Source organism: Malus domestica, chromosome 04, assembly GCF_042453785.1.
Source record: "Malus domestica chromosome 04, GDT2T_hap1".
Taxonomy (NCBI): domain Eukaryota; kingdom Viridiplantae; phylum Streptophyta; class Magnoliopsida; order Rosales; family Rosaceae; genus Malus; species Malus domestica.
In genome coordinates this window covers 6,682,696-6,703,449 of record NC_091664.1, presented here as the reverse complement: position 1 = coordinate 6,703,449, position 20,754 = coordinate 6,682,696, and the positions used below count along the sequence as shown (strand labels likewise).

At 38.5% G+C, this 20,754-nt stretch overlaps 2 protein-coding genes across 2 annotated transcripts; both read right to left on the bottom strand.

Annotated features, from left to right (window-relative positions):
- Positions 1 to 16,446: 16,446 nt before the first annotated feature.
- LOC139195247 (uncharacterized) lies at positions 16,447 to 17,498 on the bottom strand. Its single transcript, XM_070820454.1, has 2 exons — positions 17,176 to 17,498; positions 16,447 to 17,078 (listed from the first exon to the last, which is right to left on the bottom strand). Exons 1-2 carry the CDS (start codon positions 17,272 to 17,274, stop codon positions 16,542 to 16,544), a joined length of 636 nt encoding a protein of 211 aa, XP_070676555.1. The 5' UTR covers positions 17,275 to 17,498; the 3' UTR covers positions 16,447 to 16,541.
- A 93-nt stretch (positions 17,499 to 17,591) lies between these two features.
- LOC139195246 (protein ANTAGONIST OF LIKE HETEROCHROMATIN PROTEIN 1-like) lies at positions 17,592 to 20,294 on the bottom strand. Its single transcript, XM_070820453.1, has 4 exons — positions 19,766 to 20,294; positions 18,584 to 19,095; positions 18,264 to 18,489; positions 17,592 to 18,170 (listed from the first exon to the last, which is right to left on the bottom strand). The coding sequence occupies exons 2-4, from the start codon at positions 19,091 to 19,093 to the stop codon at positions 17,713 to 17,715; spliced, it is 1,194 nt and encodes a 397-aa protein (XP_070676554.1). The 5' UTR covers positions 19,094 to 19,095; positions 19,766 to 20,294; the 3' UTR covers positions 17,592 to 17,712.
- Between the last annotated feature and the right edge of the window lie 460 nt (positions 20,295 to 20,754).

Sequence of the window (20,754 nt, the reverse complement as noted above, 5' to 3'; positions counted from 1 at the left end):
TCTACAATAGATCTGAAGTGAGCGTACGGTGCGATGTGAACATACATGTAAAAGACTAGCCTTGGCTTGAACGAGTACTAACACCAGTGTAGCAAAGATGAGCAGATAACGTAAATAAAATCACAAGGGTAAATCAATAATTTACGTAGACATAATACTATTCACTACCGTAAATATAAATAAGGTATCCTGTAATAATATGCATACATGTGCATTCCGTGGGATTCATAATAATCTCACAATTTTCATCATCGCGACAATTCTTATAACGTTAATTTAATTATGGCATTACTTAGAAAATGCATTATTAATCTATATATGGAAACTCAAATAATATATATACTATATAAAAGAAAAGACTCACTCACAGATACTTGTGAAGTTGCAGTTGTTTGCACTAGGAAAGTCAGAGTCTCCGATAGTAATCGCACCATTGGGTTCCTTAGCAGTGGTTAGAGTTGGCCGAAAAAAGGCTCGAAAGTCGTCTGAAAATCTGGGAAGTCTTCCCCACAGTGGTTCCTTGTAGGAAGTTTGCGAACTTGCATGGAAAACATGGCGGCGTTCCCCATTACGTTTATGTGTAATTTGCATGGAGTCCAAAGAGTGAAAAATCTGAAGGAGAGAATGGAGTGAGTTATTTTGTGGTTGAAACTCGTCGAAACAACGAACGATGGTGGTGGCTCGGTGTTCATCGCTGCACCATCTCAGTGAGACGAAAGAGTAAGAGAGTTTGAAGGGGATGAGAGAAAGACAGAGGGAAGAGGGAAGATAGAGAAAACCCAGGTGGTGGTTTGGTGTAGCTTGCTGAAGGAGATGGCGAGTTGGTGGACGCCGGTTGTGGATGCAAATTTCCACCATCTCTTCCCTTGATAAAAATGCACCTACAAAATAATAACACCTTCGATTAAAGCCAAAAGCCTTACGCGCCTATGATGAATGGGGGGCTTGGCCAAAGAATCTCCAATGCCAAAGTTAGAATTTTGAAAAGAATGTGTTTGGTAGCAGATGGCTCTCCATTTTAGTGGGATAAGATGAGTATTTATATAAGGGTGGCTGACCCTATTTGAAGAATAGTGGCCGGCCATATATGGTGTAATTGGAGAATAATTGCAAGATATTATGTGAAATAATATCTTACAATTAACATTGATGCGGGAGGAAGACTTGGAGAAAACAATTTGAAACCATTAATATGCTTTAGAATAACAAAGGTTTTGTATTTTAATTACTTAGGAATTTGTTAATTTATTTTGAGAGTTGTAAGGGTGTCATGGAAACTTAAAGTCTATTAATTTGTAAACACTTATAAATATTGTACTAGAAAGCCTTGAATGGAGACTTGAATGAATTATAAAATATATTTTGCTTTGTGCAATTGAAGTGAGTTGTTTCTCCTTCTAAAATCAAGCGTTTGGCTTGGTCGTGTGAGCGAATCCACGATTAGTGACGTGAGCGAGCTCCATTGCCCCTAGTTGAGTGACTCTCAGGTCATCTATCCCTTGTCTCCTCGAGAACCCTTGGCTTGTCCTGCATCAAGTGGCATCAGAGCAGGTTATTCGCTGCGGTTGAAGACCATGGCTGTGATTTACAATCTGTTTGAAGAGCACACTGTCGAAGAAACTAGTTTCATTGATTGGAATTTACCACCAATTTATGATGAGTACGTTGATGATGATGTCAACCTCAAAGAGATCTTTTTCGATGGGTGTTCTCTACTAATTTAAGGCGAGCAAGATCAAGATTACAAGGTTATGCTTATGGTGGTTAATCACCAATGTTGCTTGCAACTTGGAGTCAATGCCAATCTTGCTCCAATTTTTTATGAATACTGCTATGGTGACAAAGGAATGAGTTCCTCTGTGAAAGAACGGTGCATGCATCATCATAAAGAGGTAATATTTGACCGTGATACCCATTATATATGTGACTACATTTGGGAATCCTTTATTGCTTTCCATAGTAGGAAAATATACTTGGACCAAAGCATTTTTCCAAGTCATCAATATCAAAAGGAAATCTGGAAGATTGACGAGCATATTTCAAAAGAAATTGTTGCTATCATGAAACGATTAAGCGGTGCACAGAACTTGAGAAAGTTTTGGAAAGCAAAATACTTGGAATATTCTACTATTTGGATTTGCTCAAGGAATTGGAAAATTTTGGTGCTAAATTGGGTATTGTGGAACATCTTGGTTGGACATCCAAAAGATCGAGGAAAAAAATGGAAAAAAAGAAGAATAGGTCAATTGAAACTTGAGGACGAGTTTTTTTCTTTCGAGAATATGAGAATGATGTGGGAGGAAGACTTGGAGAAAACAATTTGAAACCATTAATATACTTTGGAATAACAAAGGTTTTGTATTTTAATTACTTAGGAATTTGTTAAGTTATTTTGGGAGTTGTAAAGGTGTCATGGAAACTTAAAGTCTATTAATTTGTAAACGCTTAAAAATATTGTACTAGAAAACCTTGAATGGAGACTTGAATGAATTAAAATATATTTTGCTTTGTGCAATTGAAGTGAGTGATTTCTCCTTCCCCAATCAAGCATTTGGCTTGGTTGTGTGAGTGAATCCACGATTAACGACGTGAGCGAGCTCTGTTGCCCCTGGTTAAGCGAATCCCAAGTTATCTATCCCCATCTCCTTGATACCCTTGGTTCTGTCCTGCATCAAACATGGAAATTAATCCCAAATTAAATAGGAAGTTTTGGGAATTACCTTTTGAATAAGGATTTGATGAGGAGTGATGAGAGATATTTGAATAAATACCATTTTGATTACCTTTGACTCTTCCTTGATTGAGTAGTTATTGTCTGTTGCATGCGTGTGGGAATTCCGATGTGCCTCAAGGGTAATTTTGTCCTTTTAACCCAAAAGTCCACGTGTCACCTCCATAATTTTCTTAATTACTTTTTGCTCCACAAATGCCCCCACACATGCTGGGTTGCTGACATGAAAGGGCAGTAGGTGTAGAGATCTCCAACTTTGATGCAGATTCCAACTTGGACTTGGAATTAGATTCTTCTAGGAAAGGGAAATAAATCACCTCCAAAACCTATTTAAGCCTACCTTAAGTAGGGGATTAAATCAACTTCAGAGGGCAATTATTTATCTCTACAAGAAAGAGAGAAAGCTAGAGGATATTTGCTCAGAGGGCCCTTGTAAAGAACCGCCTTCCGTTGATTTCTTTGTCTTCTCCATGCCACACCAAGGTAAAAAAAAATTAATTTTCTTTGTCTTCTTCTTGGGTAGTGGTGTTGCGAGGCAGCCATCGAGGTGGTGCGGCACTTCAGCTGACAGGGGTCAGGAGTTGACACGGCATGAGCTGATGAGGTGGTGTGGCAAGGGCCACAACTTGGGCTGCTCGGCATATGTCAAGGAAGTGGTGTGGCAAAGGCCATAGTTTAGGCTACCACATTTATGCTGCTTGTCAAAAAGGAAGAAACAGCTTGAATTTGATTTCTCAGCTGTCGTAGATGGAGTAATCGAAGATAGTGCTACTAAGATTGGAGCTGTTAAAGATGAAGTGTCAGGTTAGAAAATTGCTGAGTGCGAAGTGGCTGCTGAAGGCAGGATGGCTACTGGAGAGCCCAAGGTCATCCAAGCTGCCAAATGAGTAGTCTGCTTCATATAAGTTTATCAATTTGCTAGAAATTTAATAAACTACTTTCGTTTTACTCCATCTTTGTTTTTCTTGAAACTTTGCTTGCTTGAAGCATCTTGCAAAACTTTTAGGCATAAAACTGTCGGTTGAGCACGCTGCTTCGAAAAAGGTTGACGATCTCACAGAGTCACTACGGCCGTGAGTTTTGGCTTATTGGGGCTTCGAGCTGTTGAGTTCGTCGTCAGCTGCTGCCTCCTGACCATTTGTTGCTTAACTAGTATCGAGTATTCGATCATTTGAGCTGTGTAGCCCAGATGGGTGTCGGGGAATTGGTGTTCCCTCTGGCTTACCTAGATGGGTGTCCGAGAATTGGTGTTCCCTCTGGCTTACCTAGATGAGTGTCCGAGAATTAGTTTATCCTCTCACACTTGAGAGCTTACCCATATAGGTGTCGGGGAATTAGTTTACCCTATCACACTGGAGAGCAATTAGTTTACCCTCTCACACCAGAGAGTAATTAGTTTACCTTCTCGCACTAGAGAGCTGACCCATATGGGTTTCGGGGAATTGGTTTACCCTCTCACACTGGAGAGCAATTAGTTTACATTCTCGCAATGGAGAGCATACCCATATGAGTGTTAGGGAATTGATTTACACTGAAGAGCTAACTCATATGTGTGTTAGGGAATTGATTTATCCTCTCGCACTAAAGAGCATGGAAGTCGATGTCGTGAGCGCAAGTGAGGAAAGCTGGACAACTGAAATAATCCTCACCCTATGAGATCTTGTTCGGTGATCTGCTTGAGACTTCGAACTACTTGTGGAACCCGTGTAAGGGTGCAAGATCAGCACCGTTGGGAGCCATGGTGACAGATCAAGAACAATTAGGAGCTCTGAAGCAAGTAGGCACGACTTTGAGTGCAAAGTTATGGTGAAAACAAGACATGCCCTTGGTTCTTGGTGGTTGGGTCGGTGTGTCATTTTGGTACCTGTCTGCCCCTAACGTGCGATTAGGCTGAGTTGATGCGTTTGTCAGAACATAAGTAATCATTGTATCCTCCAGTGTATGTGGGATGGTTCCGTCTGCTCGATCTTATCAATGAAAGGTGACCTGTTTATACTGTGGGATGGTTATGTCTTGTCGGAGTGCTTTGTTAGTAGCTTTGTTGCGTTGGAAATCATGCAATCGTGCAATCAGAAGCCTTTTAACTTATTCCTGAATTTGCCTATTTGAGAAGCAAAGTTTTCGACTGCCGATCTAGGCTGCTCTTCCCTATGCTTAGCTCGTCTATGTTACGGTTGCGGTGCATGTGGTACATTCTTGGCAGGCGAGCGAGTCACTCGCAGACTGCCTGTTAAACTTAAGCCAGATTGAGTGATTGCTTCTCTCCGTTCGTTGTGCTGCCTACTCCACTGTAAGGTGAAGGATGCCCCTTGTGGGCCTAGCCGCAAATGAACACTTCGCTTGGAAGGTTATCCATGTTGATTATCAGAGTGTGCCCCTAACTGTGAATATATGTTCGTTCGTGGGGCTACCAGGGAGTGCACGCTCCTTCGCGCACTATGACAAGAGTATACGCTATCTTGAGGGCCCAGACAAAAGTGTACACTGCCTGAATGCTTGGTTCGTGGATGGTCAAATGGCTGCTTGCCGGGAAGATGTTGGAGAGGTTCGTCATCTGCCCTTGTCCTACTTCAGGATACCTCGTTTGGGGCACGCTGCATCTCAGTGCACTGCAAAAGCTGATTCACCAAGATCGTCTGCTCCGCGAGGGCACTTGTTAACTCTATTACTTGTCGAGACAAGTGCTGTTCGTCATTTAGGATGAAAAAGCTTGGACAATATGCGTCTCATTGAGTAGTGGAAGTGTAATAAACTCCAAGCATGGGATTTGAGTTGGGATATGTCAAATTTGCAGAAAAATGGGGTGAAAATACCCCTGGTTCAATTGTAGGTCCAAAAATTTGAAGTCATGACAGTTGAATCGGTCTAGGCAGTTAGGTGAGCCACGAGAGTGGGTTAGACCTCGAGTGCAGGTCGGATCGCGGGCATAGGCCGGATCCCGAGCACAGGCTAGGCCGCCAAGGCATACGAGCCCTGGGTATTTCTTTTTCTCGACATGGCTTGGGCTTGTCATGGGCCTGTGAGTCTTGGGTTGGCTGCCTTTTGGGCTTGCTGCTTTGCAGCTAATCGCTAGGTTATTGCTGGGCTGCAGTTGTCGTTGTTTCATGGCCGAGCTGTCCCACTATCCACTACAACGGCTACCATGATGGTGGTGCTCCGTGGTGGCAAGGTTACTCCTCTTGTCACGATGAGTTTCGTGAATCGTCGTGGTGGGGCTACATCGTGTTTTCTATCATTTGATCCGGATCTTTGAACGTAGGAAGTTATGTTCATTGTGTTCTCCATTGTATTTTTCTCCTACGTCTATTCGAAGAATTAAAAATTCTAGGAATAAGAATGTATGAAAAATTTACGAACGAACGAGAAATGAGAAACTTTGAATGCGAGAGTCTTCTTCGAGTGTGTGAATCAAACTCTCAATGAAAGCACCAATTTGTGGATGCAAATTTCTACCATCTCTTCCTTTGACAAAAATGCACCTGCAAAATAATAACACATTTGATTAAGGCCAAAAGCCTCACGTGCCCATAATGAATGGGGAGGCTTTGGCCGAAGAATCTCCGATGCCAAAGTTAGAATTCTGAAAAGAATGTGTTTAAGAGTTAGTGGGTAGCAGATGTGTCTCCATTTTAGCGGGATAAGAGGGGTATTTATAGGAGGGTGGTCGACCCTATTTGGAGAATAGTGGCCCACCATATATGGTGTAATTGGAGAATAATTGCAAGATATTATTTTCCTATTTAATTTGGGATTAATTACCATGTTAATTGCAAGATATTATGTGAAATAATATCTTGCAATTAACATGGTAATTAATCCCAAATTAAATAAGAAGTTTTGGGAGATACCTTTTGAATAAGGATTTGATGAGGAGTGATGAGAGAGATTTGAATAAATACCATTTTGATCACCTTTGACTCTTCTTTGATTGAGCCGTTATTGTCTGTTGCATGCGCGTGGGACTTCCAGTGTGTCTCAAGGGTAATTTTGTCATTTTAACCCAAAAGTCCACATGTCACCTCCATAATTTTCTTGATTATTTTTTACTCCACATCGGTGCAGCCATTGTTGTTGCAGGGTGAGACACGGGAGATAGGTGAGGGAGAAGTGAGAGTAACAAAGAGAGAAGATAGAAAGAAGAGAGAGAGCGTCTAAGAGTGGTGGAAAAGATGAAACGTGGCAAGAAGAGAATGGAGAGTTGAGTGGGCGTGGACCTCACAGGCTAGAAAAATTATAAATATATAAAATATCCATTCAGAAAATATTAAAATAATAAAATACCTAAAGTTCAAATTTCATAAAACACCCTCAAATTTCGTAGTTCTGTAATTGTTTTTTATCATAGCTCCAAATTTGATTCCGCTTGCACCTACGCATTCGTATCATCGAATAGTTCGAGGTTACGGTAAAATAATAGCTCATACACGTTCCAAAATGACGGTCAACAAAAGTCAACAATCTCACCTTTAGGGACATTTTCATCCATTCACTCCTTTAAAATTAATAAAATCGTAAAAATTAGGGACGGGTTGTCACAATCTACCCACCTTAAAAAAAATTTGTCCCTGAAATTTGAAATAAGTTGTTATACAGAAAATACTCAAAATAGAAAGAAAATATATAAAGAAGAAATCAAGTTAGAGCTGTTGCATAAAAAGGAATGTCATTCAGTCGCGATCGGATTGCAATGATTCCTCTTTCATGCCTCCAAACTCATATTTTCCTTCTCCTTCAGTACAAAACTATAATATGATACTTTTATAAAAACAGAAAGTTAAAATAGGTATATAATAACATAACGCCTAAATACATATATAATAATGTAAGATTCAAAATAGTTGTACTGAAATCAAAACTAAACATAAAAATGATTTTTCACTGCACACTCGTAGCAGCACATACTTCGTAGATAAATGTGTAGTATCTTTGGGTAAAGCACAACCAATAAATAACTAATTAAATAAACAAATACAAATACTAACGTAGACAAGCCTATCTATCCACTTGCTTAACGAGTCCAACAAATAAGTTGTCAACATTACGGTTTGCAGTCTGTAATACCAACAAAGCACTACTGCCTCAATAGTAATAAATTCTCGAGGGTGCAATATTCCATCATGCCACCCATTGGGAAATACACCTAAATCGTCCGATCAAGGCCTCGATTGCACTCACGCACTACCCTCTCGGCCAATGTCGTCAATATTATATAATTTCCTATGTCGTAATCTTGATCATTCTAATACCTGTTTGCAATACTCATCAGTCAATCGTGTTCTGTGTGTAACATCTCTATACAACGGCTTAAACAATACTATAGCCAAACCAGATTAATAACTATCATTGTACATAACTTAAATAGAGATAGGTGTCCATCATAACCTTGCTAAGACTGCAAAATTGACAAAGGCAATATGTTTTCCAAGGTCTTGATAGTTCATTCAGACTGGCCGTTGGTCTAAGGGTGAAATGTGGTATGGAATAACAACTTAGTACCATGGCTTTCAAGATGACTTCTAAGACTTGGAGATGAAATGCGTATCACGGTGAGATACAGTAGTGTTGGACACACCATGTAACGAAACAATGTGGTTCACAACGCTTCAGTGAGCAGATTCATATTGAATTTCTCTTAGATTTAGCAAAAACTATGTCGAGAAGGCTAAAAAAACACTCGAGAATTTGAGGGTCAAGACAAGTCCATCAAATCTAGAGTACAAGATAACTGGATTGAATGCATAACATCTCGTTACAATGGTAGCTTCCGGAATATTCAATCACCAACGGTAAAGATTCATTCAGCAAAGTATTTGTTCAGTGATTGAAGAATGAATGGTCATAATTAAAAATAATATGTCCGAACGATTTTCCTAAACGATTTGTCTGCTTTAGAAACAATACGAAGTCCAGTAGGGTAGACATGTACTCAAGGTTGACTGGAATGGCTTTAGGCACAAGGAGATGACTATGGAATCATAGTCAAAGTAGATGTCGATTAGAATGCCAAAAAAATCGATAAATTCAAAAATGAGAAATTTCACCAAGTGGTAAAAAATTTAGTCCCTCTGGACCAACGAAAAGTGAGTTAGCTTGTTAAGTCGGTCGATAATCACTGAAAAATCACCATAATCTCCATACGTACAAGATACCTCGTATCGAAAACTTTATGGTGATATTTCCCCATTTCATTTGGATATAGGAAGTGATTATAACCACTCAAACGATTTCTTGGTGATTTGTAGGTAACGTCATATCAATATTCATGAATTTCCAATTAAAATGAGGTAGGACAAAATGAAGGTGTTCAAGGGTTGATATGTCTTTTGCTGTGGTAAACAGTAACTACGTTTGCACAACCAGTGTAATACACGAAAATGCAATCGTAGACTTTGATTTGGTTCTTCCATCGTCGTTGTCATAAATTTAGCTTATTTCAAGTGAAGATATATTTGAGAAGTCTATGGTTGGTAAAGATTTTGGACACGTTCTCCACAGAGAAGTGTCATCCAATTTTCAAGTAAAAATTGCAACTGTTGACTTTAAGTCATGAGTAAGATGGTTCATTTCAAATGATTCTAACCATTTAGAAGTAAAAGCAATACTCCGTCATACTACATCTACACAGCCAAAACTTCCAAAGAAAACGTCATCGTGGATTTCGAATAATCAATGTCATCGAAAAGTGTAAAACAAATGTGAGGTGACAGTTTAGTTGTTAGAAACTTTATTCATAATCAACATCATAACTAAACTAACTTTCCTCGGTTGACATGTGAAGAAAAATGCCATAGCCAAAAAATCACTAACAAACGGCCGATAAAATTGACAAAACCAAGGATATCACATATTTCACAACACTTTGTGAGGATTTCAACTTTTTTCCACTAAAACCTTTTTGGGAAAAAGAAAAGAATATTGTCTACTGAGATCACATCTCCAAGAAGAGTATCAATTTAAATAAAACTAACATTTGAGAAATTTGGTATAAAGTTGACTATCGGTGTTTATAAAATTTGATCTCGTTGCTGAAATAGGCAGGAAAGCCGTCTGTAAGACTACCACGAATTCGTTAGGCTATGGAAGAAAACTTAGGTTCCATAAGTTGGTCGGAGAGACCTTCAACTTGATGTAGGGGTTAACGGTTTTTAATCATCACCCGATTGAGTTGCTAGAATCTAGGTACGATCCTACGGTTTAGTCTTTTGTCTTCATGACTAGGTTTGAGGTTCCTAAGATAAATTGTTTGGTTCCCGGTTCGGTAAATTCCTAATCGCTAAACTCTTGTAACTAAGTTTTCTCAAAGCCGAAGGAGTCATTTGATAAGATGAAAGGAGAATAGGTGTGATATTAGAAAAATTGAATCAATGGTGTACTTCACTTTATAATTTCGTGATATCCTAGGTAAAATTTTGGAAATGACACTAGAGATATGCGTCCTCAAAATGTACAATACTACTTCCTTTCTCTACAACACATATTAATAAGTCTTCACAGCTTTCTCGATACTCAATTCGCTATTACAGTGAGAATTCAACGCTTGCTTCAATTCTAATGTTTGTCTGTGAAGGTGATCAGAAAGGTGACTGGTCGAGAATGTTCTGGTTAAGTAGATGGGTAAATGGTTAACACAACTGTGAGTTTACGGTCCTTTTATAAAGCTTGCTCTTAAGTATCCACGATTGTAATTTCTTCGGCTCAGGAAGTCACTGTTAATCAGTCTATCGGTCACGTCACTAACTAACACATTTAAGATATTTTGATATTGTTCGTTGTCCTGAAACTGTGAATCGGCGTTCTGGCACAAAGGTATCACTCCCAAATACTAGCATGTGTCCGATATCAAAAATCATACCACCTGAATATTGGTTGACAACTTCTGGATATTGGATACTATTGTCAATTAGTAGTGCCACCGTAGGCTGATTACATGTTAGAGCCTGCTCGGGTGGATGGTTTCGAACGATTGGTAAGGAACTGATCCTAAGAGTTAGTCTCACTGGATCAAGGGAAAATTGATTACTGCTTCTTGAATTTTCTGCTAACCGAAGGTATAATAACTCGTACTCTCATGCCTATACTCATCGAAATGACGAGTACAACATCAAAAGGAATTCTAGGAACTAATGTTGGTTGAACATCCTAAGGTCGGGAGAAGGAATTACTAATAACTTACTTTAGAATGGACTTTAACAAAAATCGATCTTCCTTATAAAGATCCAAAATTATAACTATGCTTAAAAGATTAGTATAGTCGGGGACCAAAAGTGATTGTCCTCCAGATATTCTTTCGTCGAGTGCAACCACTTTAGCAACACATTGTCGTTCAAGACATTCCAGAGATTTCGACGAAAAGTAAAACTTCGTGGGAATTATGATAGGTGGTATACTAACATATACTGCCAAGGGATCAACTATTTCTGGGTTTCCTAACTCGAAAGGTTGGTAATGATGACGAGATAATAGTAGTGGGATTGGTTGATAAATCTATGGTGATACTCAATTACTGGCAAATTAGCCCTGTTTCAGGGCCATCAACTTGTCTCAAATCTACATCTTTCCTTGGCAGGGAATTTCTTCGCTTTAAGTCTAAAGGCATTTACCAAAATGATCTTCTACAATGTCGAAATGTCGCCTAACTGCCCAAAATTTAGGAAAGCTAGTACATTTTTCGTGCTTAACAAGGTGGCAATATTCAAAAATTAGGTTCAAGAACAAAGGGTGCGTACATCATATGTGTGATGAATGCAATACAGCCCAAACTTATGCTCTGATAACAAACTGACACACCTTGACTCGGAATTAGGGGTGGGTTCAAAAAACCGAAAACTAAAAAAAATCGGACCGAGGTCGAAAAAAATAGAACCGAAACTGTCAAATCGAACCGAACAGAATTTGGTTGGTTCGGTTTTGATTTTTGAGGTTCGAAAACTGAATTGAACCGAACCAAACCAAAATATATTTAATTATAAAAAAACACAAAAAACAATTATAGCCAAAGAGGTTCAAACCCATTCCCCTTTTGTTGAGTGCGTTTCCCTTAAACCATTTTGACAGCAGGTTGTTTCTTGGTAATACCATTATCAGTGGCATATTTATACAGATTAATTCCCATCTACCCCGTAGATTAACTCTACCCTACGTAGAGAGTCTCCCATTTTCCCAGTTCGCACAGCCTCTGAACCTCCTCTGAAACTCTCTATCTCTCACTCTCTCAAACTTTTTTTCTCTCTGTCACAACAGGTTAGTCTTACACTCTCACTTCTCTCTGTTTAATTTTCTATTCTGTTTATCTATTCAAATAGGTTCTGATTGGGTTATGCTACATCTGTGTGCAATATTGCCCCTATTTACGACCGGCACTCTATTCTTCATATCGCCACCGCTAATGGCCAGATTGAGGTGGGTTCTTCATTTGCTTCATTGGGATTTCACCAAATCAATTATTGTTCTGAGTTTTTCTGGATTTTGGGCAAATGGGTTTTCTGGGTTTTTCTGTTTTATTTCTTGTTCTAATTATCTTGTGATTTGTTTGGTCGAAAATTGTTCAGACTCCATTGACGTTGGCTGCAATGCATGGCAAGATCTCTTGCGTCCAAAAGCTTCTTGATGCGGGAGCAAATGCATGTGAAAATCCGAACTTTTTTTTCTTAGATTTGAAAATTTGGTTTTTATTTCCAAATATTAACTATCAATTTGATGTGGGATATTTATTTGGTATTGATGCTTGATTCCCTGAATGGTAGAACCTGCTTGCATACATTGCTTACTATGGCTATCTCACTGCCTTCAAGCTATTGTTTCTACTGCTTATTCGAGTTCTGTTTCTGTTTCCTGGTCAGTTTCCTTTTAGTCCATAGTGGTATGATCCCCTATGTGATTCATCTGGCTATTTCCTTATTGTTGAAGAAGAAGAAGAAGGAAAAAAAAAAAACCAAAACCAGGCCAAAACCGAATCGGAAAAAACCAAACCAAAAAAAAATCAAAGCAAAAAAACCAAAAAAATTTTGCAACGAATCAAAATTTTGGTTCCATTTCGGTTGTGGCAAAAAATTGAACCGTTTCGTATCGAACCCAGCCTTACCCGGAATGTCCACCTGGGCTCCGAATCGAGCTGTGCTGGCCAACACCAGGAGGGTGACGAAGCCATAAGGTGTAGTGATGTGGAAAATGTGAGTAAATTTAAACTTAAAAGTGCCTAAATGAAAAAGTGCGCTTGTGAGCGGGAATGAACTCATTTCACATGTGATAATAGAGCATAAGTAAAGTACAGTAGAGTAGGTTGAAAATTATACCATCGAAAGTAACCTCCCATACCAAGATTTGCTTAGAACCCTCATCGATACGAAAGCTCAGCTACTAAAACCTGGAGGGGCGAAAAACAAAGGTGAGTGGGCCTAAAAATAAAGTTTTGTAAAAATCTTTTCAAAACGTAATAACCCCTCGCCGTAAAACAAATATAGTTTCCAAATATAGATATCACGTATAGTATGAAAATACTTACCGTAGCCTTCAATATCTCAAGAATTCAATACATCACAATAATTCTTAAATAAACACCTAACGTCCAGTAATCAAATAATCTCACATAACAAATATATCATATTGTGTGCTCATCGACATATGCTGACACACGAGTTCATGCAAATATATTCTGACATGAACAAGACTAAGTGTAATACGCTCTAATACTACAATCACATGAAGACTGGTGTTATGCGCATCACATATAAGTCCTAATTGCCTATAGCAATCTAGGACAAGACTGACACCTACAATGGATCCAAAGTGAGCGTGTGTGCAATTTGAACATACACATGAAAGACTAGCCCTGACCTGGGCGAGTACTAATATTGGTGTAGCAACGAACATAAATAAAATCATACAATGGTAAATTAATAATTTACCTCAACATAATACTATTCACCACTGTAAATATAAATAAGGTATCTCGTAATAATATGCATACTTGTGCATCCTCGTAGGATTCATATTAATCTCACAATTTTCATCATCACGACAATTCTTATAAAGTCAGTTTAATTATGGCATTACTTAGAAACTGCATTATTAATCTATGTATGGAAACTCAAATAATATATATACTATATAAAAGAAAAGGCCCACTCACAGATACTTGCGAGGTTGCAGCCGTTTGAACTAGGAAAGCCGGAGTCTCCAATAGTAATCGCACCATTGGGTTCCTCAACCGTGGCTAGAGTTGGCCAAAAGGGCTTGAAAGTAGCCAAAAAATCTGGAAAGTCTTCCCCATAACGGTTCCTTGTAGGAAGTTTGCGAGCTTGTGCGGAAAATATGGCGGCTTTCCCTGTTACGTTTCTATGCAATGTGCACGAGGTCCAGAGAGTGAAAAAATCGAATGAGAGAATGGAGTGAGTTATTTTGTGGTTGAAACTCGTCAAAACGATGATGGTGGTGGCTCGGTGTTTGCTACTGCACCATCTTGGTGCATCGCAAAAAGACGAGAGAGTAAAAGAGTTTGACGGGGATGAAAGAAAGACTGAGGGAAGAGGGAAGAGAAAGAAAACCCAAGTGGTGGTTTGGTTGACCTCACCGAAAAAGATGGCGAGTTGATGGACCCTAGTGTCACCATTGTTGTTGTAGGGTGAGACACAAGAGAGAAGTGAGGGAGAAGTGAGAGTAATAGAGAGAGAAGATCGAGAGAAGAAAGAGCGTATAAGAGTGGTGGAAAAGATGAAAGATGGCAAGAAGATAGTGGAGAGTTTGTGTGGGTGTGGGCCCTATAGGCCAGAAAAATTATAAATAATTAAAATATCCACTCAGAAAATATTAAAATACCCAAAATTCAAATTTCATGAAACACCCTTAAATTTCGTAGTTAGGTAAAATCTTTATCGTATCTCCAAATTCGATTCTGCTTGCGCCTATGCTTTTGTATCGTCGAGTACTTCAAGGCTAAGGTAAAATAATAGCTCATATGCGTACGGAAATGACTATTAACAAAAGTCAACAATCTCGCCTCTAGGGGCATTTTCGTCCATTCACTCATTTAAAATTAATAAAATTGTAAAATTAGGGACGGGTTGTCAAATGTATGAAATTGGGCTGACAAAATTTCAGGTCAAGATCTCAAATTTCAGCCCAAAAGCCAAAATTCAATCCTGATCCGTCTTGAAAAATCGAAAACATTTCGAGAATTCCAAAATTTTGGTTCAAAATCGATATTCGGATTCCTATTTTGGAAAGGGTTAGTTCGGGTTTCGGGATCCCATACTAAACAACCCTAATAGAATCTTGTGATTCGATGAATAAGTTTTCATCTGATGTTGAACTGTGTCCATCAGATTAAGATTATTTTTTGTTTGGTTACTCTTCATCACGATTAAAATAACTTTTATGTACATAGTGAATTCCTTTTTCTTTTATACAAGCGATATTGTGTCCACATGCAATTTTGTAATCTAGCTTTAGACAATTTAAATATTCTTTTTATAGGTGAATTTGGCTATTGTGTGGTCTATTTGGTAGTTCACTAGAGTGTTGAAGGTGAGCTGGTTGAGTTTGTTGGATCTACTGTTATATGGTGATTTTGGGATCACAAGATGATTCAGAGCTGAGATGTCCTTCCATGCACAATCCAGATAAAAGCATAATATATTCTTTCATATTTACGTGTAGCACTATATGCAAATGATTTTTATAGAGTTTCTTTTAGTTTCTTACTACTTTTGGGATTATTATTTTGCAGTTTCGGATTTTTATTTGCAAGAACCCTAGCGTTGGAATTATGTTCTTGTTATTTTTATTTTTTTGATAAACTGGAAGTATTATAACCAGGGGAACCAAGAAACGGCAAAGAAACGGCAAACAGAGCAAAAGATATATGAGGTCAGGGCATACATAGACGCCGCCAAACATGGCACAAATGTTGACCCTACCCCACAATGCCAAAAAACTACGGAAGACATGGTAACCCGTCCTTGTTTAAAATTCTTACAAACGAAGATGGGGGTTTTTCGACCCAGACAGAGTTGCACATCTCTGTAGACTAGAACGACGCCACGAAGTCCGCCACTTCATTCCCCAATCTTGGGACCCAAGACTAGGTACATGTGAGTAATGAATTACCAATATCCATTGCCCGAGACAATATGGGGTTCACCTCCCAGTGTGCATTGTCCATACTATCCAATAAACAAGAAATTATGGGTGCGTTTGTTGCGCCGGACTGTCTCGGACTGGACTAGCTGCCGGGACTAAGCTGGACTGGCTTAGACTGGACTAAGCTGGACTAACTTAGTGAAGCGTTTGGTGCAGTCTCGGACTAAGAAGCAGGATAAGAAAAACAGTACTGTTCACCAGATTTGTGTTTGCTTAGACTAGAACTACAAATTGTTGCCATTGTGTAATAGAGTAATGCTACAAATCTCATGATATGGGTTAATTGGAGCATATTTTTGCCATGTATATTATGAATCTTAAAAAAAATTGACAATTGTTTTGTTTCTATTACCTGCTAATAGAATTGGGTTTAATTTGCAAATGTAGCTTGATTTAAACTCTATCACCCAACAGAAGAAAAATAATAGTGGCCAATACATGCAACTTCAACAAATACAAGTACATAAGATCTCCATAATTTAGAAAATCCTAGTTAACATTAGTTAACATTAGCCAAAATAGATCTCCATAATGTACAAAATGGCTAGTTAACATAAGCCAAAATACTAGTGCAAAGCTAAGTTATAAGTCATAACATAAGATTGTATGATTAATAAAATACATCCATGTTAACGTTAATAAAATACATCCATGTTAACATTAGCCAAAATCCTCATCCGCTTGCGTTGTCGCTTAAAAGCCTTTGGACGAACACTTTCTTGAGTTCCGGTTTGATTGCCCTGAACACTCCCACATTTTTTGGTTTATCCAAAATAAGAGACAATGCATCAATTTGATCCATAGGAGAGAGACCCATTGCTTCAAGTTCATTAGCTATGTCAGTATGATCTGCAGTACCTTGAACTAAAGCTTCAGTTACCATTTGCATCCTCTTCCCACTTTCAACATAAAAATCTTTCAGTCCACTGATAAGTGCCTCGGTTCCATCACTTGAACTTCCCACAGCTCTTTTCCTCTTTCTTTGGCTATTTTCAGATGGGGTGCTTTGTTGGCTTTGTTGGTTCATTGAAGAAACAAAATTTTCACCTCCAATATCACTTTCACCAACATGATCATGACTTTGTTCCTCCACCATTTGAGCAGGGGTTTCGGCTACATTACCCGTAGCCCGATCTTTTCCAAATATATATGCAAATCTATCAAACAGTGGAAAAGGTTTGCTTCTCCATCCATCGGCTTCTTTATTTCTCTAAGATTATATCAACATAGCAAAACTAAAATTTAGCATGCGTAACAAATATAGCAGCAAGAATATAACTAATGCATAAATAAAATAGGATATGAACCTGCACATAAGTTTGCCATGCGTCATCACTGTCAACTTCAACGCACTTTTTGACATCATTCCATGCAAATCCACTTGTGTTTATCATGTCAACGACCATACTATATGTTTTTTTCCATTTCTTCAACTTGGACTCAATATGTGGATTTGCCTTTATATTTGAATGAGGACATAAAACATTGACAGCTTTTGCTATTTCAACCAAAGTACCTTGTTTGAAAGCACCGGTGTCACACCGTTGCTTCCGAGCAACAAAATCCTCAAGAACTCCTAGTAATACTTCTTCCTCAAATGCTTCCCATTTACGCCTTCTTCCTTTTGGCTCTTGAGTAGCATTCAAAATATTATCGTTATCCATACCTAAACAAAAAATATTTTAATGAAGGAAAATACCATACAAATAATCAATTTGCATAATATCCAATCAACTTGCATAATATCCAATTAATTTGCATACCATCCAATCATTGTGCTAATATCTAACAAATGCATGATAAAAAGGAATACTAAAATAAAATGTTATCATTAAAACATATAGCTAGTTCGGTTGCTGGTTCCTAATTGCTCTCCACTCATTATACATTTCCTGAGCCATATCATTCCTCATTGCAGTCCACTGGTCCGATGTTTGAACACTACCAACATATTCACCTTCTTCTGTATTTTGTCCATCTTCTATTATTGGCAAATTCTCCATTGGATCTACTGACATCTCTTGCCTAATAAGATTGTGTAGTAGGCAACAAGCGGTAATTATTCGACCTTGTGTCCTTATTGGATAGAAAGATGGACTCCTTAGTATCGACCACCTTCCTTTTAGCAAGCCAAAACAGCGTTCAATTACATTCCTTGCCTTAGAATGCTTCATGTTAAAATATTCTTCCTTATTAGAAGGTGTTCGTCCCTCCCATTCAGATAAATGATAAGGTATTCCTCTATAGGGTGCAAGGAATCCTTCACCATTTGTATAACCACCATCTACAAGGTAATAACAACCTAATGAAAAAAAAACAGACCTTATTAGTGTTTTGTAGTTGACAAACAAAACTAAACCTAACTTACAAAGTTGAGACTAAGTAATAGTCTTACCCGCTGGTACCTTAAAACCATTAGGCCTACTAATCGCATCATGTAGCACTCTAGAGTCTGATGCGGAACCCTCCCACCCCGGAAACACATATATGAACTGCATATCTCCTGAACACACACCTAACACATTAGTTGCGACTCGACCCTTTCTTGTTCGGTATCTTGGTTTGTCAATTTCAGGTACATGCACATCAATGTGTGTTCCATCCAATGCTCCCAAGCAATTCTTAAAAACCAAAAATAATAAACTTTTTGTTAATTTATACAAAGGGAATGAAGAGTTAAAGCTTAGGGAAAATGAAAAAAATTTCTCATCATACCTTAAAACATCGCCACCTAGCATCTGTAGAATCAATAGGCACAGGCTGGGGGACTTTTAGTAGGGTACCTTGTAATCGCAAAATTCCTTGCAATACGCTATTGAAATACCTACTTATAGTCTCTCCCGACCTATAAAATCTACCGCCAACACTACGATTCTTAGTATGATGTGCTAATATTTGTAAAGTCATACACACCTGTTCCTCTACAGACACCAAACCATCAGTTTTTACCCTCCCATCTTGACGAAGTAAGTCGCATAATATGCCAAAAGTCCTTCTATCCATTCTCAATTCGTTAACACATTCAGTATCAGTATTCCCTATTATACCATTCAGATAACACAAACTAATCTCTCGTCTAATAAGTGAACGGTTAGTCAATGTGAGTCGTTCAACATGTCTCTGTTTGCCACGTAGCATCATCACCACAAGAATCGTACAAATACAAATTGTCTCCAAATAAGACATCTCTAACAATAAGATCAATAAAAGCTTCCTTCGATCCATATCTATCCAAACAAAAAAAAAACAATAAACAAATTAACTAAATCATTAACCCGAGGCAACAAATATACATATGGCGTTGAAAAAAAAAGTTATCATTAACCCGAGGCAACAAATATACAGGTGGCGTTGAAAAAAAAAAATTTCATTAACCCGAGGCAACAAATATACAGGTGGCGTTGAAAAAAAAAAGTTTTCATTAACCCGAGGCGAGGCAACAAATATACAGGTGGCGTTGAAAAAAAAAAAGTTTTCATTAACCCGAGGCAACAAATATACAGGTGGCGTTGAAAAAAAAAACTTTTCATTAACCCGAGGCAACAAATAAAAAAAAAAAAATTCATTAACCCGAGGCAACAAATATACAGGTGGCGTTGAAAAAAAAAAAGTTTTCATTAACCCGAGGCAACAAATATACAGGTGGCGTTGAAAAAAAAAAGTTTTCATTAACCCGAGGCAACAAATATACAGGTGGCGTTGAAAAAAAAAACTTTTCATTAACCCGAGGCAACAAATATACAGGTGGCGTTGAAAAAAAAAAGTTTTCATTAACCCGAGGCATCATATTCAAAATGTTCTACTCTTATACATCTATAAACATGTGTCTAAGAACACTAGTATGAGGATTGCTATCATTGCTAGGCATTGCATGTGAAAAGGGAAATTAAAGGACACCTGTAATGCAGTAGCCTTAGCCTTAGCCTTCCGTTTATGCTCCTCTTCTCTGCAACCAACAACCACAACAAATTGCAATTCAGCATCAACCCCACACAATACAAAACATTCACATTGTATACACACTGCATACATACACACTGCAAACACAGTACATACATACACACACTACATACACTGCATACACTACACACACACTACATACACTACACACACACACTGCATACATACACACTGCAAACACAGTACATACATACACACACTCACATACACTACACACACACACTACATACACTACACACACACCCTGCAAGTACACACACAATGCATACATACATACACACACTGCATACACCCTGCATACACCCTGCATACATACACACTGCATACACAGTACACAAACACACACACTGTATACACCTTGCACACACAGTACACAAACACACACACACTACATACACTACACACACACACTGCATACACTACACACACACCCTGCAAGTACACACACAGTGCATACATACATACACACCCTGCATACACCCTGCATACATACACACTGCATACACAGTACACAAACACACACACTGCATACACCTTGCACACACAGTACACACACACTGCACACACACACACACTGCATACACACTCATTCACACACACACTGCACACACACACACTGTTTACACACTGCACACACACACACTGCACACACACTCACACTCACACTCACACTCACTCACACTCACTACATACACTACACACACACACTGCATACATACACACTGCAAACACAGTACACTACACACACTACATACACTGCATACACTACACACATACACACTTATTCACACACACACTGCTTACACACTGCACACACACACACTGCACACACACTCACACTCACACTCACTCACACTCACTACATACACTACACACACACACCGCATACATACACACTGCAAACACAGTACACTACACACACTACA